The following is a 23,009-nucleotide window of genomic DNA, read 5'->3' as shown; positions in this document are numbered from 1 at the left end:
AATAAAACCACGAATATCATAAATACCTTCATATTTCACACTCCTGCAATGAAATTAATATATCCCAATAAACCAGACATTTTCCAATTAGTATTCCTCTCCTTATAAACGACTGTAGATTTCAAATGATTTATTTTTGAAGAAGGCGATATTGAAATATTCATATATATATAAGTATTAATTATATAAACCTCGCTGTACGTGACTGCTGTGTCGTGCGTCCCTACGTTCAACAAACATCTGTGATCTTTCACATGATTATAGCATTATTTATCTTATCAAATAGAGGCCAATTGGGAACTTAATGACCATTTCTTATTTAACTATCATCCTAGCCACAATCTATCGTAACAATAATAATAATAACATTTATTACTAAAAATATCTTCTCACATTATAAGATATTTGAAAAACATTTGAAAATCGATGAACAAAAAGCTTCTCTGGATGGAATCGTTAATGTAACAGATTCAATATTTCGCATTTCATTTGGTAGATCATTTCTCCAGCGGTGAAGCACCGAGATCGAGAAAAACTGTTGAGCTGTATCTTATTAAGGGGTTCAATCAATAGCGAATTTCCAATGAAAGCCTAGTTTGCCTAGCTGTGTATATTGTAGTACAGTCGTTATTTTTGAGATTTTTCTTATACACAAAAATCAAAATTTAGTTAAACGTTATTAAATCAAAGTCTTTCAAATCATACGATATTTCAATTCAGCTATCAGTGTATTTAATATAAATGAATGCGATAATAACAATAAGACGGATTTATGGGATTCGAACCTGCAGCATTTGCTCACAGCTACGGCTAATATATATATCGACTGCTAGTCATTGGATGCGGAGGCAGTTTATTCATCACCTCTGCGAATGAAGGATATACCGCATTAATTAAGGTTCGTTCTCATGATATTTAACTTAAAATTATTCAACATTTCTATTTCAGTTTCTTTTCACATCATTCATTATTATAAGAATATAGAATTATATATTTGATTTATTGGTTGACTTCAACATCCAATTACGACCGACGGTGGTTCTATTTATACCGAGCCTAACTACATTGGTATAATCTGTTTGAATTCACCACACGAACGTTATTTGTCTGGCTTCGAATAATGATGAATTTAGAAAAAAAACTGTATGTATAGAAATATTCACGTTATGACACTGGTATTTCTAATGAAAATATTTTGATAAGTTGTTTATCATATTTTTTTTAATGGTTTTAATGGTGCATTTCTAAACGAGAATCGGGACTCGTTTACGCAGTTGTGAATTCATCTCAGAAACCATTATTGGGTTCGCAACTAACTCTAACTCACGACACTGTGATGGTATAAGATTTGGATTCTTAGAAATGTCAGGTTTCTGTCTCAGAACCGGTTACTGAGCCCTGGAGGTTTCTATCCTGTCTGTCCTGTATAACCCGGGTCCGATAGCAATTTTTGACACACTCTCCTTCCAACAATTCACTACTAAACTAAAGGTCGCCAGTTTCATTGTAATCGTTCTGAGCCCTGGACATAAATAAGAACGGATTTTCGTGGTTTACAAAGCAATGTTTTTTCCGTCTTTGAATGGGAAACGAGGGAATTTTCGGAAGTTATTTGTTAGTGATTCATGCCTTAGGCATATCAATCAGATTTCTATACTCCACAAAGCTCGCGCTATTTCCTATTTAATTCACGTGTATTATGCGCGTTGGATCTAAAAAGATACAAACCGGAAGCCCTAGTGTCCAGGTACGTAGAGTTTGTCTACAAAAATGTTCTTCTTAGAATAGTTTTTTTTTTCTCAGAATATTCTTAGAATAACATATGCAATTTAGGTATCACATGACTGCTAGGAACTCGATCGGGCGTGTTCAAAGTATCGATGGTTATAGATGAGAAAACGTGACGATATTCTCAAAAGAGTATCCGAAATATCGTGTCTTTTCATATTTGATTTTGATTCTTGATAACTAAATTTCATTTCTAATCTTTCAAGTTTGTATTTCAAGTTTGTGGGTGTGAATCGCATTATCTATTCTCCACGCCTGACAGCACGGGCTATTCCACATCTACTTATATACTGATTATTAATTGACAGGCAATTCTAAACGGTTGACCACTTTCCGTCACTGCGGGTATTGGATTCACAAAATAGGTGCAATTTTCTCTGTAGGTGTCCGGCGTGACTACCAGTACTTATGACGTAAGCCACAGTATTGATGGACATAATAAGTGTATTTATTATCAGGCTTTATTCAAAATTACGTGAAACTCGGTTCTCGGTTTTAGTGGCTAGGTTTCACAGGAAAGGTGTTCGACCAGTGGCTTATGATGGCATATATCCAAATAATGTACACTTTTGCATTTCATTTGTGGCTTTGAGAGTGCAGCGGTCCAGTGCATATTTCCAAAATCAATTATATTTACATTTTTGAATATCGATCGGTGTGAACTTTTACAGACACATGAGTTGATGAGTTCATCAAATTAATGAAGTAGGTCTTTTCTGATAAAACCAATGATCCAGTTCGCAGTTCTTATTTAAATATGAGTCCAGAGTGAAATTGAAAATTAAGTGATTTCAATTCATAATCGACCTTAAAACTCACAACACTGTGCGACTGGATCCAGGAATGGAAAATTGACAATGAACAATATATGAAAGAACCCTCTTCGATTCTATATGGTCGCTCCGAATAAACCTTTTAAACGAGAAAATATTGCAAAATAATCGGATGATCCATAATAGCTTTATCCATAAAATGGCCTTTTAATGCATGAAGTGACTAATGTATTTATTGTTTACTATGTGTAGATTAATGGATCGTTTCCGCTAAAATCTATAGAATTATGATAGAGAAAGAGAAAGAGAACGATAGAGAGATAGAGAGAGTAGGCGTGCTCTGAGCTTTTAATGGGCTAGACTAACTCATGTGCTCCTTAGTCACTTGTAGATTCATGGTTTACTAGAAATTCTGCTCTTATTCACTGAAACTATTTCCTCTTCCAACTCAAATTATGCAAATTAGCAAAACCAGACGCGAGGGGGTTCAAATAACTCTTCGCCTGATGTAGAATACTTGTTGGAAAAGGTCAAGAGAATATTTACCTTTATAAGTTGAAATCTGAAGTATGGATACTTCAACGTTACAGGAACCTCTTCGCGTGTGTTATCGCGTTAGACTTTCAGGTCAACCCTGGATTTCTGTTATTTTTCGTATAGTTTTTCTGCATATATATATTACGATAATATTTATTCAAGTTGTTCATTGCTTCCTGTAACTATAGAAAAAGAGTTTATTTCAGCGAAATCCCCGAGTGTTGAATCAATTTCTCGAGTAAGACCTTTTGAGGTAGAATTTTATCATTGTTCATTTGACGCAGAGAAAAAGTAATGTCTGAATAGAATTTTTTCATTTTACACTATTTACAAATTTGAAGAAGAATTTAAACAAGTTTAAAAGCTAGATATCAGAGATTGAAGATATAAAAGATACTATATTCCGGACTCCCATTAGGAAACGAGTGACTGTCTCTAGTTCAATTGAAGAAAACCCACAATTATAAAGAAAGACTGAGAGAGTAGTGACGTTTACACTGAATTCTATGAGCCATTTTCGAAACTAAGAGAGTAGTGTCGTTTCGACTCAATTTTGTGACGAGCCATTTTAAAAATGTTTTTGAAACTGTTATTAAAAATAATCATCGATTCGAAACATCACTTCTCTCTTTGTACTCCTTCATGATTGCAGGTTTTTCTTCATAATCATTTTGTGATCAGACTCCAGAGTTCTATATAATACGACGGACCCCAGTGCACTATGTACAGCAGTATACGCGAGAAGTCTGATCCATCAAATATAACATAACAGTCAGTTGACCATTCTTCACATTCCTGTCACAGTTGTAATAAAAGCACTCTTCAAGCTGGAAATGTGTGCTCCTCAATCACACAGGATGTCGTATAAAAAACATTATCATCTTTCACCGCCATGGCGACCGCTGAGCCGAGAGAGGGAGAGAGAGAGAGAGAGGGAGGGAGAGAGAGAGAGAGGGAGGGAGGGAGGGAGGGAGGGAGGGAGAGAGAGAGAGAGAGGGAGGGAGGGAGGGAGGGAGGGAGGGAGGGAGGGAGGGAGAGAGAGAGAGAGAGAGAGAGAGAGAGAGAGAGAGAGAGAGAGAGAGAGAGAGAGAGAGAGAGAGAGAGAGAGAGAGAGAGAGAGAGAGAGAGAGAGAGAGAGAGAGAGAGAGAGAGAGAGAGAGAGAGAGAGAGAGAGAGAGAGAGAGAGAGAGGAGAGAGAGAGAGAGAGAGAGAGAGAGAGAGAGAGAGAACAGGGAAGAGCAGAAGAGCAGAGCTTGTTGTAAACATAGAGGCAAACCACCCCAGACGAGTTTACATATGATAAACCGTTTAACCAACTTACTAAAATTCTCGGTTTAGTTATATTTTAAAAACGTTAATAACCAACTTAGACCCGGCAGCAGGGATTAACTTTTTTCTTACAATGTAAAAAGACTGATCAACAGGATGCAGGACCCGGTTCCACAGTTCTTACTTACAAAATGACTCAATTTTTTAACTCATGGGTCAAGTTTTAACTAGGAACTGTATAAATAAGATCGCTTTCATCAATAATATCACTATATTTACGGCTTAGTTATCGAGATTGTGGAAATAGTCGGAATAGATGCCGCATATAATTGTGGGATTCTATTCATTTCTGCTAGAAAAGACCTAACTGTTGATTTAGGCTTTGTGAATACATGTATAACGATGTTAGTTACCAGTAAAGCCTGTCTGACTAATCTTTGGTAGCAAATCCGTTAATTCGGTTTCGTCAGTAGCTAGCCGACACTAGCTGTAGCAACAGGCCCGATACGCCGTTGAGATAATTAGTCAGACAAATTCGATTTGATTGGATGCTGTGGTATTTTATAGACGGACTAATATCGCTATGTACTATGAGTGATGAGCTATTGAGAGTGAACTTCATAAACCTAGCCGTCGTACAAACGACATTTTGATATTAATGAGATAAGTATCTTTAATCAATGCATAGGATTCAATATATATTGATTATGAACTGGTGACTAAGTGAGTTTGATGGTTCGTACAGATAGACACACGATTTATGGTCATCGTACACGGCGAATATAGAATTGCTATTTCATAGATCCACCCTGATTCATGTCAGCAATAGCGTAAAATTATCTTTCTGGTTTATTCGAGTCTTTCTATATTCTTGTCCGGTGCAAAATCTGTTCCGTATCAGTAAAATCCCCAAAAAATAGGGAACTTGCCAAAATCGTAAAACCATGGCGAATTTGTACTAAGATCATTGAATCCTGTGGTAATCATGGAATCCTGCACCAAACCACATGAATCTGTACCAAATCTATACCATATATCAAACTGTATCCTGTACCAAACCACATGAATCTGTACCAAATCTATACCATATATCAAACTGTATCCTGCACCAAACCACATGAATCTGTACCAAATCTATACCATATATCAAACTGTATCCTGCACCAAACCACATGAATCTGTACCAAATCTATACCATATATCAAACTGTATCCTGTACCAAACCACATGAATCTGTACCAAATCTATACCATTTATCAAACTGTATCCTGCACCAAACCACATGAATCTGTACCAAATCTATACCATATATCAAACTGTATCCTGTACCAAACCACATGAATCTGTACCAAATCTATACCATATATCAAACTGTATCCTGTACCAAACCACATGAATCTGTACCAAATCTATACCATATATCAAACTGTATCCTGTACCAAACCACATGAATCTGTACCAAATCTATACCATATATCAAACTGTATCCTGTACCAAACCACATGAATCTGTACCAAATCTATACCATATATCAAACTGTATCCTGTACCAAACCACATGAATCTGTACCAAATCTATACCATATATCAAACTGTTGAACCTTGCACCAAACCATAATAGAACCCTGTATCATATTATTATATGGGAACATGTAACAGTCCATGCCAGAATGTTTAGATCTTCGCCAATCCATCGACATTCCTCAGCCATCTTTGCTTATTCAAATACAGACTGTTGCAGTCAATGAGTATTGAACGACCTAATACACTCTCAAATAGAAAAAGTGCCCTCATAGAATTCCCTCAATTATGATTGTTCATTATAAAGAAATCGTATTAGTAAATTAGCAGTATGTAATAATGTAGAATTTCCTACGTGCGGAAACTCATTAATATCGGTTTATACTCGGCCAGAGTGTGGCGGAGTTCTGGTGTTAGATTCTGGGTTAATGAAAATCAGTAGAAAATACGCAGGAATATATAGTGCGGTAGTCGTTCTGTTCTGCTATAGCTTGAGTGCTTCTTAATTCTCATCTATGTCATGTGAATCCAGCAGAAAATAAAAACATATCGATATTTTTCATTCGTTCTACCCGAGCCTGTTATATCCGTTTGTCGTATTGCAACCATTGAAATATTTACCTTCTGATGAAAATACTTTACAAAAATATGTTATTATAAGACTTAATTATTCTGGCAACGTCTAAAGTACCGATCATTCTGACATTAAAGATATATCTGGTGATGTACGCGTCCCTGGATGATTTCTCTACCGAACTTCTGAGAAATTGAAGAAACCCTGGAGAATTTATAACAAAACGCGTATAAATTGAATATTTCATTCCGTCTTTGATTATGATGTACTCAGGTATTTATTATTTTTGCAGGATGACGAAGCTTCGCATATCGTTGTTGTTGGTGCTTTTAGTGGTTGTTAGCTCCGCGATCGCAGGTCGCGATCAAAGAGGAGGTGCAGCCGCAAGACGCAGGAAGAATAATGGCGCAGGTCGGTGCGATATTTTCGCAATAAAAAAACCTATTACTGAAAGGCGAGACTGTTATAGTGCAGTCAAACTCAAATTGCTTGTTGTCACTATTTTTTCGTCCCAATTTGTATTTCCAACTCTTTTTTATTAAATATAAGTTGTGATTTTGATTAGTTGTCGAAATATTACCGAAGTCTTCTCTCAAGTTTTGAATCCCAATTCGTTTTTCTAATTCATTGAACTAATTGTAAGCGATCAGTTGGATAAGTGGTCACTTCAGTGAATTCGTGTCTTTTTAACCTCAATTTATATTTCTATTTCAAGTAAGTGTAAGTCGTCAAAATAATGATGATCCCGACTTAAGTGCGATGCGAGTATTACTTAGAATTTCTATTGAAATAAGTGATAAATTGTCGGAACGCGCGCCATCACGAATCCTTCATCAATATCGTACATAAATATTGTTCAAATTTCTGCCACGTGAATGAATTTTTGGTTGTAATAGTAGGGATTGTAGCCACAGCGACGAGTCGTGAACCGCGTGTAGAGAGCGGAGAGAGAGGGGAGAGAGGGGAGAGAGAGAGAGGAAAGAGAGAGAGGAGAGAGAGGGGAGAGAGAGGGGAGAGAGAGAGAGAGGGAAGAGAGGGGGAGAGAGAGAGAGAGGAGAGAGAGGGGAGAGAGGGAGAGGGAGTGGGAGAGAGAGAGAGAGAGAGGGAAGAGAGGGGGAGAGAGAGGGGAGAGAGAGAGGGAAGAGAGAGAGGAGAGAGAGGGGAGAGAGGGGAGAGAGAGACGGAAGAGAGAAAGGGAAGAGAGAGGGAAGAGAGGGGGAGAGAGAGGGAATTGACGCGTGAATCTCGAGTTGTAATCATGCTCTCTATTGAATAATGATTGCTTCACTGTGAATTCACTGAAATATGAAAATGTAATTTGCCGCGCTGTTTAAGTGGAAACGAGATGGATATTCTGCAACGGCTATAAACTGAAAGCTATAAAAACAAAATCCCTCCCAAAATAAACAACGTTTATGAGGGGACAATTTCTGCGTTTGGCAAGTGACAGTAGAAGCCTCATGCTGCAGTACGCATATGGTCTGGTGGTTTATTACCGCTTATAGGGTAATAATACTGTATCCGATACAGACAGAACTTTCAGACCGTTGGGGCCATTTGAAACATTCGATCAACTCATTGACGAAACCAAACAGCAATTGGTTGGCCAGTCGATATGATGTGGTTTTAACACTGTATCTTCTTAAGTTACCCTGGGGAAATTTTACAAACAGCTGAGGCTCAGTAAATCAGGTTTGTGTTATAGCGGAGGATTAGAAGTTACGCGTATCTTTTCAATCTTTTTACTTACTGAGAGATTATTAAATGGCGGCGCTGCAGAGTCTGATCTACACGCATGAGAATTAGTCTAACAGACAAAATACTGAACTGCTTGTGCCCGCAAACAAAAACACCGGATTAAGACTCAGTGATTCAGTATCGTGTGTTGTCTTTATATAGAAGAAAAAATGAATATCATGATACGAATAAACACGTACAGAGAGATAGATCTACATGGAGAAACAGCGAGATACAGCAGGGATACAGTGGGGATTACATTGTGAGATACAGGGGATCGGGATGCAGGGGATATACTGAGATACAATTTAGATACATTGATATACAGAGGGATACACTAAGGTACACTGAGATGCAGGGTGAGTGAGGAGGATAGGAAATATTACAAGGAGAGAGATAGAATGGGACAGTTAGAAGGGGAGAAATAGAAGGGGACAGAATGAGGGGCAGATAGGAGGGGACTGTTAGAAACCCAGATAGAAGGGGTAGATACAAGGAGAGAGATAAAAGGAGACAAACTGTTGAGATTTGGTGATATATGTTTGTCGATACTAATACCATAAAACATAGAGAATGTCTTTACTAACACAATAAAACCACGAGAAAGATTTTTACTTCAGATGAAAAGCTTCGTGTCATTATTCCAAAAGCATCATCTCTCATGATCATGATCGAATATATGTCAACTGGAATCGAATGAAGTAGAATCAGACCAGTTATTAGTCGACAAGATGAATATATTTGCCGAGAGAACATCCACTTATTTGAAGGTTATTTCTGGCTATTTCAGGCCGTCAAAAATGTGAGTGTTCAGTAAAAAGTGAGTGCGTGCTTCCACAAGGTCAGGCGTGTGGACTGGGCAGCAGAAATATAACCTGTACCCCCAGTAATAACAGAAAATGTCTAAAGAAATCCGGCATCAGACCATGTAAAGTTAAATGTGAAGGTAAGTAAAGACCTGATAAAATCAAATTTCATACTTCTATTAACTCGGAAATTATTCTCTCATTATCCACATTCAGCCATCCTTCATTACATCAGAACATTACTGTCCCATTTCATTTTCTTCTTAATTATCAAAGCCTTTTCTTCTTTGTTGGTCTTTATGGTTCGCTCTCCGGGTTCAAAGCCGAAATATGGCTTTCAATCCAACCAGGAAGCATCTTAAATGCTTTTAAAAGATGTATTGTATCATCTGTAAAACGCTCTGAACATCTAAGCTGAATTTAGGGCCTAATGATAAGCCTCATAATTATCATATAATTTTGAAGTTCGTGTATGAATTATCTTTATATTATGTAATACCATTCAAACTCAGACGCGTCCGGTGAGAAGAGAATCTGATTCGTATTGGAATCGTGTATCAAATCATCTCCTATCGAACTCCTGTCTAAACCTTACGTCAATATGTATCTGATACATAGAGATTGTCAGTATCAGTGATGTCGAGTTCACCCGGGAATACACAATAGCCCTCACCCTTAAACCCTCTCTAAGATTGTTATCTGTACTTGACGTGACATTCACCGCTTATATCTAACTCTAACCACGCTTAATAATTCATTGCGGATTCCCTGCCGGAATAATCAATGACGTATCTACTTCGCTCTCAGGTTTAAAAGACGTCATGAACATTTCAATAAAAATTCTAAATGCGTTTTAACGCTTTGATGTATATCATCGTTCCAGTTGCTTCAGATCTATCGCCAGATCCGTTAAAGCTTCTAAAATGACTTTCAATAACAACCACAAATTCACTCGTTATTCCATCTTAATCCCGCAAAATGTCCTCTACAAATTCTAATGGACAGCGATAAACAACACTGAATTCATTATTTCATCTGTATCTATTTCATAGACGGGACAAAATGCAAATACAGCAAACCGACTTGGGGAAATTGCGATCCTGTTTCAAAGTCGAAAACTGGAACGAAGAACCTCGTGTCTGGAAACCAGCAGCAATGCCCTCAGACGCATACCCTCACCAAAAAATGCCGTAAGTCTAGAATGTTCAACATATTAAATTCATTTCGGATATATACGATGATCTGTATCAGTTTATTGCGGTTAACTATCCAATACTTTACCCCAGAGATACAAGACAACATTTAGTATTAACTGGCCCTGCAGATACAGTATATCGGATCCCAATAAAGTCGAGTGATCCGGACCAACAGTCCGTCAGATACAACAGGGATTACCTTGAATCCAGACTCTGACATGAAATCTAAATTCTAACTCGACATGACGAGAAGAGTTGTAGAGGAACCGTGTTAACCTGAAAACAGGTAGTACTGTGTTGGTAGGTTGACTGATTTCATTAGCGATCGCGAGGCGACCGTCGCTGGTAACTCAGTTACCTAGATGAAGCCTATATGCACTAGTGGCTAAATCTAGTGATATGTAATAAAATCAGTTAGCCTTACTGGTAAATCCTGTTCTCGCGTTAAATTCTCACTCGTAACTGTGGAAAATCTTTCTATTCTTAACGATCTTTTGAAAATCTTCTCTAGGCATAAAATGTAAATATAACAAAGTGAACGCTGAATGGAGCGCGTGCGACACTGTGACCAATATGAAAACTAAAGTGATACCGTTAGTTCGACCGACTGACGGATGTCCACAGTTCAAAAACCTAACAAAGAAATGCAGTAACAATGTCGATAGCAATACAGATGGTAGGTATACTGAAATAACCTCGCTTTCAGTGTGAAATGTGTTACTGATTCGATTTGTCATTTGCTGTAATTAACACTAATATTAGGGTTAATCATACAGTCAGTTTCTCCTGATACAGTCGTTCACTGTATATGAACCGAACGCGCAGGAAATCAGTGAATTTTTTATCATATATTGTTCCCGTTTTTACAAGACTCCAATCAATGCTTCATTGTCGACTATTCGCGCTCTTGACGAATATCAACATGCTTTTTACGAAAGCGTCTTTCGCCGCTGTTTTAATCAATAACGGCTTCAGGTTAAGTAGTTTAATTAAAACACTTACGCCTGATTAATATTGAAACCATCTGCATCGAGATCAATAAAAGCAATCCTCTTTCGGTTGACTGATGGTTCAGTTCTAATCTTCTTAATAAAACCAAACGTCTTCGTTTGCGAGTCGATTGTTAGGAAATTGATTATCTCGTTTAAGAGGGTCTCGAGCGCAAAGTACTTGGAAATTCAGATATAATATGAAATGGGAACCCATCCAATAAGATAGATTATCAATCCAGATAGGTATTAGATAGACCCGATGTGCCCCTGTCTATGTTAGGCGTAGGTCCCAACTATATTGACTATTAATAAACGCGTGGTCTTTATGGAGTTTCAAATCCTACAAATCGAAAACTGGACAGTAACAAAACGACGCGTCAGAAATCCTGAAATTCTGAAACTAATTCTGATTCTGCAAAGAAGGAGATTACCTATTCGCTAATATATCTCAATAGCAAGTTGATTCGTACTTGTGTAGGATGTTAGTGTAAGACAAGATAGTACCGTTTATATATAGCGAGATACTATCGGTTCTTCTGTTAATCTTATTAGACACTAATAACGACTTACACCACGCTTCAATTCATTCCTCGGAGAATTCATCTCTCTTTCTCTGCCTGTTATAAGTTTCCGACGAAAGTACAAGATAATTCGTAAAATAGTTATACGTCGCGGGCGGCAGTTTCTACATCAGCCACTGAGCCACAGTCATGCACATTTAGTCTCTCTTCTAGATTTGCTATGTCGTGTACCAGATTTGAAAATTTAACTGAACCAAATCTATCCTATAAGGACACACGGCTATGTCGGGAACTGTTTGAAATGCCTCATGATTTTAGCATCGCAGGGACCTACCTACCCATGGGTATCCTGACAGTTCAACAGTGTTAGATTCGTTCATTTTTAATTATTCGACTCTAAGTCCCCTAGTTCATTTGCTCAGTTCGTGGTTAATATGGTTACGATTAAAACATCAGAAATAATTCTAGGGTCAAACTTTAACTGATGATTGTCAAACTGGGTCCAGATCTTGTAACTGGTTCCAAGGTTCACAAGATCTTATTTGGTATTCTACAATCAATCGGTCTTTGTCCATTTGTTTCATAGGTTGCAAATATAAAAAGAAAGTAAAGTTTGGTGATTGTGATCCAGCAACGAACGAGAAAAGTCGTGTTCGACAGAAAATAGCGGGAGGGGAAAGCTGTCCACCAACCATTACTGACGTCAAACCTTGTAAAGCCAAGGATGACGGTAAGAAAAACACATAATAATCAGTCATAGATATATGCTCAAATCTGTAAAATATCCATGGAATAAGAGGTTTCAATGTATTTTCAGGTGGCTGTAAATATGAGAAGAAAGTACAATTCGGAGATTGTGATTCTGAAACCAATCAGAAAACGCGAATCCGTCAGAAGATAGCCGGTGACGACACTTGTCCACTAACTCGAACCGACACGAAACCTTGTCGCGCGAATAAGAAAGGTAAAAATCTACTATCCGTACTATATAATTCCCATTATTTCTTTTTCGAATCATAAAACTTTTAAGTTCTATAAATCAATGGAATTCTATGGAATTTTTGCAGTTAAGAAAATGCATTGCGTTTACCAGAAAAGAGTACAATTTGGGGAATGTAACACGGACACTAACGAACAGTCGAGAACTCGGCGACTAATATCAGGCGGAAAGAGCTGCCCTCCTTCACAAGTAGATGTTAAATCGTGTAAAACAAAAGGTAGGTGAACAGACTTTAACTTGACTTGCTTGTGTTCGAAATATCTCCATAACCTGGCACCCTCTTACCTCTCTAGCCTGTTAACAGTTAACAGACCAGTCCAAACACTTCCACTTCAAGTCAATGGACTCTGGTATTCACTGCCAGTCATTTGGACATTGTACCAATCATGTAGAATTCCCTCTCCCAACCCATCCGTGATATTGACCCTCTCCCAGCACTCCATGGTCAGCTCAAGACATGAAAGGTGACGATTTCTTCCAAACAACTTAAGTAATAGTAGTCTTTCATACATGTCTTTCGTATTAGACGTCTTTAAGTATTTCATGGAATAACTGTAAATTGGAACTGTGTGTCCACAATAGGGAATCATTTCAATATTAATTATATCTATCTGGATGAATAGATGAAGAATTGATTAAAATGTTATAATAAGAAACCAAACAAAATGATAAAATGTTATTTATTTGTATGTTTATTATATCATAAACGTTTCGGCTTAGCAGCCATCAACAGGTGGGTGGACAGACAGACAGACAGACAATATCTCTCACTGACTGCAGCTTGTATTCATTCCTACTTGACTCATCTTACAGAAAACACTGTAAAATAATCCACTCTTGTAAAATAACCCACTCTTGTAAAATAACCCACTCTTGTAAAATAACCCACTCTTGTAAAATAAGCCACACGCGATATTATGATAATTACTTTCAACGTATGTCATTTCTGAGAAGAATATTTAGCGTGGAGGTTCTCACATTCTTGAAGTTCGATATGTGTTCACTAAGTGCTGCCTTGGTAACGGCTACGATTTCATTGCCAGTAAGCCAATGTTTGTGTATTGGATTCCGTTGAAATGTTTTTTTTCCGGCGAATGATTGCATCCTGTAACAGGATTTCTCAGAGACAAGTGATTCGAATATTGGTTTCAGAAAGACGGATAGTTATTTTGAAGCCAGTATTTAGGTCGTCTGACGGTCTCTTTCACATTTGCTGCATGAAGACTGTACGCGTAGACACGATATGAATTTGTAAATTGTGGTTTCATGTAATCAATGAATTCTCGTCGGTTATCCTTATCAGTTTGAAGAGCTTTGTTTATCGTCGGTGGTAAGCTTTTACAATGGAATGGGCTTGGACCAATCTTCAGTCTGATTACTCGAAGGAATGATGTGGTTTGAGAATGTTGTCGCTGACTGTTAGCATACTGGGACCAAGTACCTGACTCTGACTCTGATTCTGAAGAGGTGTGTATTAATGAAGAACCCTTTGTTCTTCGGTTTCCGTGATGATTTCTGCATGAACGCAGCTGTCTTCTCCAGAAACAGATCTCTTGCCAATCTTCTTATAAGTCCCATGAGACTTTGTTGGCGACGAGAGGGTATGGTGTATGTCTATCAGATACTGGGGTCTATTACAGTGTAGTCTAGTATAGTTAGCTTCCATTATTACATCAGGATTGCTGTAGTAATTACAGCTATGTGAATATGCTATTATATCTGTCTTCGTCCCGGGGCTATTTTCGGTAGTTATCTCCGTCCGTGAACCTCGATGTTTCCGGAGATCTGATGGAAGTCCTTCAGCATCAAAGCATTCGAGAATCGACGACGAGTAAAACCCGTCAAATTCACTACAGCGTGAATCGCCTGAAGCGGTTGAATTATAACAGCGGTCGCGTGTGATTTACAAAATACAGCCATCGACTGAAACTAGAAGTAGAGAGATGAGAAACCCGTGATCAAACTGGTTTCGTACATTCGTCATAATGATCTTATGGTCTTTGAAGAAGAGTATAAAACCCACAACGGAAGGGTCTGAGCAGAACAAACAGAGAATAGTCGCACCTGATATGGCAACAGGTGGTATCACGATGGGGAATGGGTACGTGGTATGATACCTAATATGGGCACAGTGGTGTGGTACATGGTATGGTACTGATTGGTATGACAGGGACATGAGGACAATGCTGTATAAAACAACAAAGGACCTGGTACAACTTCACCCAGTCCTGAAAGTGGTTGAATCCACACTGATCTCTACGATCATAGTGTACTCAACATGTGGTAACATCAGACACTAAGGTTCTTGGTGGAGGTCCAACATGGTATAACACAGGAGTGCATGGCAGAACGTGATAATGGTTCGTGGTACGGTACTGTGTGTAGGAGCAGCTGTGGTATGTGACTCATGGTATAACAGGTGGTATGTGGTACAGTGGTATAACAGGCCGGGTAAGGTGTGATTCGTCAGACACGTGACGGCCACGCACAGTTTCAAGGATTCCCTGTGTGTGACTAACATCCGGAAATGATGTATGAACGTGAGACAGCTTCATGACAATCATAGCTACAGTTTGGTTGTGATAGATGACTCTCAGTCGCTAGGACTCGATTCTCGTCCAAGGACGTATCACATCGTTACACTTGTCACTACGAATATTTTATTCATGTATTTGATTAATTTACGAGAGTCTATGATTGTGAAATTTCTATCGTGTAGACCGAGGCCAAAATTAGAAGAGACGACGGGATGAATTATTAATAAGTTGACTCATACTGTCGGGTGTTAACGGCATCGTGACCACTGACAACGATATTGCGGTAACTGAACATCACAATTTCGACACTTTTCTTAAGGGATTTCTAGTGTGACAGTGGGTTCAGCTTGAATCAATCTCTTACATTGATCAATAGCTGTTTTGCTATATATTTCGTGATGTTTCATATTTTCATGGATGGCCGAATAAAACATTTCAATCATTGATCTCGTTCCATTTCCTTTTTAAGCACGTATTAACGGATAAATCTATCGCACTATGAAACTTCGACGTCTTTATCGCCAGTTCATTTCAAAGCCCAACATGCACGATGCACGGAAACACAGGAACACGAAATCCAACATACTTGATTTCAGAAACGATGTTCCCCGAAACCGACACAGGGAAAAGCGCTCGAGAACATGTTTCTGTCTCGATTCCCTGGCGTTGTGTGCGTTAGGCTTAAGAGAGTAGTGACGTTTCGACTCAATTCTCCAAAACTGTTCTAATTGTGGGATTGTCTTCAGTTTATATATCAAATCAGTCGCTTAAAATGCTATTTCTATGATTGTTTTTCAGTGCAGTGTACGTACGGTAACTGGACCGGATTCGGAGACTGTCAAAACGGTGTAAGAACGAATACACGTGAAGTACTATCCGGATCTGATGTTAAATGTGAGCGCAGAGCTTCAAAAACAAAACCTTGTTAGATTCGTTAATTGATTCAATGGTGGGTAATTATAGTGTTAGTTATGATTTATTGTAACTGACAGTAATGAAGTCAAATTCAGTATATCTGTATTGGGATTCACTGACACCTCCAGCCTCTCTCAAATCTACCTGTTACTCACATTCGCTGCCTTCAAAACTATCTAATTCGTTATATACAAATGCCGTATTGGTTGAGAAACAATGAGCGATTCACATAATTCAATTGAATTTACCGACAACCAGTCTAGCCCTGATATATAGATGACCTAGTGACCATCCTCTCAAAAGTAATTGTCGAAATTTATCAAAAATAGAATAAAATAGTCATGAAATATGTTTAATTACAAATAAACGCCAAAATTCTCAAATGTAATTGTTATTTTGAAACGCCAATATTGATGACGTAGTGAACATCGACTCACACAGAATAACGACTCGACTCACCATTGAATAACGCATAAATGTATAAAAGCATTATTGTAAAGGTTATTACTGCGTCAAAAATATCTGCTATCTGGCATTTCAACTGTATGCGAGGAGCATCAGTGAATTCCAATCATTCTCTCAATTTGAATAGTTGCATAAACATTTACATTATCAATGTCTATTATCGATGCTTTCATCTCTTTTCAGGATGTTTAGAATTGAAAAAAAAGTTGGCGATAGATCTTTCTACGAGTGTGTGTACCATTTATCACGATAAAAACTGCATTCAACATCGACGATCATCATAATAATTCCTAACGTTTTAAATCGTTCAATATGATTCGAGAATTTCGATCAAAAAAAACAAACATTTTCTATGAAATATAGACGTTTACTGGATGTTTATACCGTCGAGTACTAATTGTAACACTCTATCTACTATATACCTTTTCCATTTTTCCCTTAGTAAAGAACGTATCACATATATATGGGGATATATATATATATATAGCAAGGACGAATTAATTATTGACCCCAGCGACAGAAAACTAATGCTATAAGTGATTTATATAACGTATAATGTATCTGTAAATGCGCCATAAAAGGTCTAAACGCTTTTGTGATGAATCAGGTCACAGATATTTAAGGTCCTCAACTCTGAAGTAAATACAATAGATTCAATTATTACTAGTTGGTCATAATTTTGTAATGTACGTTTATCATTTAATGAATTGTGTTCCTCTCTCTGAAGACGTGTTTGATGATGACGTGGGTTGTGACTAATTTGAATAATCGTGTGTTGATATGCTGTTCAAAAGTAATATGACGTTCTATTCAGTTAGTTACGCAGTCGGTTAAGAGTTCCCTGATATAACCATAGACTCGATGATATAACAAACAGTCTTATTTAATAACTTCTTAACGATATTCTTCAAACTGTAGTTCATATAAAGGTAATCTGTATTCCACCTGGCTCCAGTTGTAACTCACTATCTGCAGCGATAGCAACGCAACCATCTTTTCTTATCATCTGCGATGAAAGCTTCAAGTCTTCCTTTCCGAATCATTACTAACTCTTTCAAGATTGTTTCCGATTTATTTCACTCTCTGTAAATATAAATCATCTACATAAAATATAGTGAAATCACTGTGTATTAAACTGTATCGCTATTGTGTGTATTGTAATCATTTTCAAATGAAGAAGTACATTTATGTTGTGGGGAGATTATTTCATGAAATGGAAAGTGTGGAACAAACAGAGACAGCGTCATTATTGTATATGTATCTATATCAATTGCATCAACATTGTCTGGGTAAATCATTTTCTAAACTTCAATTTCACGTGTTCAGATATTGGGAAATGAAGTGGGACTCATAAAGGACTCGCATAAACGTATACGTGTATTGTGTGTGCATATTCATTTGGGATAATAATAAATTGTTTTGTATTCTACACTTAATTTTCTTCGATTTTCATTTTGTTTTGTCCGTTCAATCATGCGTCTTAAAATCAAAAACTGGACTGAAATTAATTTCATTCTTCAAAAATCAAGTACCAAAAAGAAACCCGTTCGGCGTTTGTTAAATGAATCAAAATCTTTATTTTACGAGGAACATTTTTAATATGAAACTGTACAAAAAATATACATTATCCAAATAAATGGATTCAACGATCTACGCTTACGTATCCTCGCTTGCCAGGGTTTCTCCAGCTGACCATCTCAGACCAACAACACAAACCCTGGTAAGTAAGGATGATTCTAAGAATTAGACTCTGTTCGCGGCATCGTCTGAATGTGGCGCGTGCGCCATCTTTACGAAAATACGAGAGCGCAATTCTACAGTCGATATGTATAAAATACACGAACATAATTCCATTTCGATCAGTCTGAGAATAAAACTGTAAGCCCACCACGGCCAGGGTTTGGGTAGAATTCCGTAGAGAACAACGACGGAACAGTATATACCATAAACATGAACACAACCGAACATGATGAAAATCACTGATAGAAATACCGTGAAATTCACCAATCCATCAACGACTGGCGCCTGTGTGAATAAACTCGATTTTGATAGATTTTCTCCTCGTGGCGACGAAACAATTTTTGCCATCAGATTTCTTTTCACTTGTAGTCTATCGATTCTTACGAACAGATAAATGTACGCTATCGAGAATACGAAAGCCCAGACCGTGAAGAACGCTTCGCAAGCGATAGCCAATATCTGGAAATTCACTGTTAACCCAGTTATAACATCGGTAATTATCGATATCCCGAATAATATTACTATCGTCAGGATAATGTACTTTCTGCTGAAAATAGTCGGTTTCACGAGACTGGGTCCGATAATTCTGGATAAGGCGCCGAATACTAAATAAAATGTACACGATAAACACGGAGCGGCTACGTTCATGACCAGATAGGCGCAAACTGGTGGAAAACTACCTCTAGTATTGTAAGCATCGACGTAAAAATAAATAGCTCGAAGAAAACTGAGAATAAAGATCATAATTCCAATAGTGATGTAATATCTCTTACTGTTATGTTTCGATGCGCAAACTAAATATACCACGTTTAGTAAAGAGACTATAGCGATACATGTGAAAACGACGCCTACGAAATATACGTGAAATTCCCATAGAGATCCGTATTGCTGTTTAGCGAATGACCATTCAGGAATCGGTTCCGAATGAGGTATATATTCGGGTTCGGAGATTGGTAAATCGCTCGTATTGGTTTGTGACTCGGGTGTTGATTCGGGTTCGGGTTCAGGACTGCTCCGGGTCATCACGATTTTCGGTTCAGGCTCTGACTGCATCGCTGCGCTGTAATCATACAATAAGTGATTAGATTCAATACTACTAAGAAAATCCTACAATCCTCCAAAAGCGACGAAATGTTTTGTTTGAAGTGAAAATTCAAACAAAATATCCCGAAAATTTTCTGCACTATTGCGCGATTTTCTTTTGCACGGAAATTAGGTTTTATCTCGAAAATACAAATTCACGTTTCATGGGACCATTTTGTCACAACAGTCAGTCGAACATTACCTATGTTAACATCATATAATTTCCTAATGTTACCTTAATTTGCGTATCCAGAATAAAGAGTTTGTTCGAAATAACCAGGAGGCTGAGATAGTATTACTGGATCCAGTTCCACAGTTCTGAGTTAGTGTTAACTCTGAGTTAGAATTAGTTCATTTTCAATGAGTTAACTCTGAATCAAATCTTAACTCACAACTGTGGAACTGGGTCCTGGGTCCAGTTCCACAGTTCGGAGTTAAGATTTGACCCTGAGTTAACTCATTGAAAATGAACTAATTTTAACTCAGAGTTAACTCTAACTCACAACTGTGGAACTGGGTCCAGGATACTAAAATATCTGATTATGATTTCGACTGGAAACACACTGTGGAACTGAATTAACGATTATTAAAGTTTTATACTCACACATTGAAAGCTTAGTGAATACTGATTGAAAATCTCGTTCGCGTCCGATGTAGATAAACTTTCTTGGTTTCTGATCACCTAGTCACAGAAGAGACTAGAGACCGTCTGTGACACAACACTACGACAAAACAACAGCGTGATACGTATTTCATACGTAAAACAGCAGGTCCCGACCCTAACTGTGACTAGCGTTACGGTTCACTACCGGATCATTGCGAGATTAATCTGATAATTTCGCATTATGATTGTCGTGCATAATCGTACGTAATATATTTGACACTTTTCCATTTCACGGGTCTGTTCGAGTGAACTGTAAAATTATTTGTATTGTCTGTCAGTAATAGTCGATCTAGGTCGTAGTCTACACGGTTTGAGGAATCGGATGCCTTATTATTAATGCCTCTTATTATTATTAGTCAATGATCGCGATTCTGTTGGCCGCTTTGACCCAATCCTCGGAATGGATGGATACTGTTACACCCTAGAAAGCTGCTATAACACTGTGTCAGTTAAGAAATAGACAATGGCTAGAGAATATTATGTATTAACGGCCTTTTATGCAAGAAAAATGCCTTTTCCTGTTGGTAAAGGTCGTTTTTGCAAGAAAAGTGCCTTTCTTGTATGTGATTATCACTTAGTTTTTTAATTTTCTCGGGCAATCAGGGCAATCTTATATATGTACCTATTTATCTATGAAATTATATCCAAAGAAATTATGTTTATAATCTTGTGCATATTATAAGTAAATAAATCATTCATTCTTGTTGGTATTACGACTATTCGGTTATCTACCGACTATATGGTCCGTAGTAACCAGTCCCCAGGACCCACCCCAAAGCATTAGTATTAAAGGGACTCCAAAAAGAGTCGCACCTTTGCACCCCATCTACCTTGTCCTCGTCCCTGATTAATACATAGACAGTCGAGGTGTAGAACCTATGGACAATAAAAGATATAGTTGATCTGTAAATGAACATTAAGAAATGCTGACATCCCTAATCATCGTGATGACATGAAAGGATGGTATTGTACAATTACAGCCCATTTTCCGTCTGTTGTTCACACGTTAAGTATAGTGTCTAAATACCACATGATCTTAATGTCAAATGAAATTACATAGTTACCACAAGCAAACGAAACACAAATAATCTCTGATCGGATTTAAGGTTCATATTTATGTAGATATAAATATGTGGTCATAAATTATATGGTTGATAATTGGCAGCTACACATGAGAAGATATACGTCAAGAGACAATATTGCAACCCTGGATACGGTTCCACAGTTACGAGTTAAGATTGAATTAACTCATCGAAAATGAACCACTAACTCTTACTCGTAACTATAAAGCCCGCTCCTGAACTCAGTTGCACAGTCATGTCGTAAGTCTAAAAATGATGTTAAGTCTTTCGACAGGTTTTGAAATGTTAGATTGAATATAGAAGTATTAGAATGAAGTAAGATGGTCTTAGACTAATCGGAAATCTAAGCCCAGACGTGGAACTGGCTCAGTGGTATGTTAATCCAAGGGTTAACTTTATCCGATCTTTGATGAGCTGTCTTTTCCTTGAGTTTAACTATATAGCCCATGTTCTGTTCGATACACCGCTTTAGTTGTATCATCCGGATTATTAAAAAAAAAAAACTATGTATTTTCCAGTTGTATACATGTATTGTAACAGATACATCAAATATCATAATCTGGATGGCAAAATGTTATTTTTTGAATATAAAGAAATAAAGAATTTAAGTCTGTAAACGAAAAAACACAAAATAATTGTGAGCTCTGAAATACGCACATGCTTCCATGTATTTCAACTATATCATCAAAAGCGGATTTAAATCAGTGGTTACTGATCGTTCGTGATTTCTAGAAAATCCACCTGAAATGTTGAAACGACTTATAAAATAAACCCTGATGAACAAATTTCACAAGATCTACAGCGATAACGACTCGTTTGCGTGAAGTCGCTGTGTAGCTGGTAGAACACTTCAGAAGATTAGAAGTTCGTATCCCACGAAAGAATTCATTTTGTATTTGTTTCCTAAAAACTACATTGATTCTTTTTGTTATTCATAGTTTTTCAACGTCGAATTTCCGAGGAATCCGATCTGGGTTCTCTTCGAGTGGAACAGCACCCCGTGTCTCCGCAGATACATGTTATCCAAGTTCACCAAGATCAAACCTATGAGCAATCATCAAATGATTGCTCGTCGCATCAGATCAAACGGAACAATCCCATCGTTACCTAATCAAATGGACTAAGGTTCATTTAAAGTTTTAGGCTAAAAGACATTTTTTGCTAGTTTGCATAATGAAGTTTTGTGTAATGTCCGCAGAACATTCACTAGGGAATGAAATATGATAGACGATAACGGAAATTCAGATTTCAAATGAGGACTGATGATAATTTCTTTTTGTGAATAATTAGTCAAACAATTCTCCAATCATATTGATATCAATCCAAGCGTATTGTATTGACATTCATGTTGCATTGTCTTTTTGCTCTAAGCAAATGTACTTTTGTGAGCAATGAAATATTCTATCTATCTATCTATGCATAAATGGAAAATTGGTCAATTTCAAAAAGTAATTTACGTAATGATCACGTGTGGCAACATCTAGCCAATCAAATCCGTCTGTTTGGTCTCACAGCGTAACTATGACTACATCAAAGTTTTCTCCGAAATAGATGTTAATTTAATTAAAGCGTCTGCGAATTGGAGAGTAGAACATCGAGGGGAGCTGTTGTTGGAAACAATGGCCTCCGAAAACAGTTCATTTCAGAATGAAACAAGTCGTGAACTTTATCTTCAATGGCTGTCAATTCTGGACGGGACGCTGGAATATACACTAGGATACTTCCCTCCGATATTCATTATTCTGGGAGTTTTTGGAAATATAACAACAATCGTCGTGTTCCTGAAAAATAAATTTTGGGACAAAATGGC

At 37.5% G+C, this 23,009-nt stretch overlaps 1 protein-coding gene across 1 annotated transcript; it reads left to right on the top strand.

Moving 5' to 3' along the window:
- Nucleotides 1–834: 834 nt before the first annotated feature.
- LOC141906907 (uncharacterized) lies at nucleotides 835–18,061 on the top strand. Its single transcript, XM_074796385.1, has 10 exons — nucleotides 835–898; nucleotides 6,754–6,872; nucleotides 8,989–9,144; nucleotides 10,057–10,194; nucleotides 10,712–10,876; nucleotides 12,300–12,443; nucleotides 12,531–12,677; nucleotides 12,781–12,930; nucleotides 16,049–16,199; nucleotides 16,814–18,061. Exons 2-9 carry the CDS (start codon nucleotides 6,755–6,757, stop codon nucleotides 16,177–16,179), a joined length of 1,149 nt encoding a protein of 382 aa, XP_074652486.1. The 5' UTR covers nucleotides 835–898; nucleotide 6,754; the 3' UTR covers nucleotides 16,180–16,199; nucleotides 16,814–18,061.
- Nucleotides 18,062–23,009: the final 4,948 nt, after the last annotated feature.

The sequence above is a fragment of the Tubulanus polymorphus genome, chromosome 1, assembly GCF_964204645.1.
Source record: "Tubulanus polymorphus chromosome 1, tnTubPoly1.2, whole genome shotgun sequence".
NCBI classification, from domain to species: Eukaryota; Metazoa; Nemertea; class Palaeonemertea; order Tubulaniformes; family Tubulanidae; genus Tubulanus; species Tubulanus polymorphus.
This window is presented reverse-complemented; position numbering and strand designations above follow the sequence as displayed.

What these genes read in the sequence shown, in the direction of transcription:
- LOC141906907 (XM_074796385.1), top strand. Translation starts at nt 6,755, where the DNA reads ATGACGAAGCTTCGCATATCGTTGTTGTTGGTGCTTTTAGTGGTTGTT. An exon ending in CAGGAAGAATAATGGCGCAG is followed by an intron (nt 6,873 to 8,988) that starts GTCGGTGCGATA and finishes TGGCTATTTCAG; the next exon opens with GCCGTCAAAAATGTGAGTGT. An exon ending in TGTCGATAGCAATACAGATG is followed by an intron (nt 10,877 to 12,299) that starts GTAGGTATACTG and finishes TTTGTTTCATAG; the next exon opens with GTTGCAAATATAAAAAGAAA.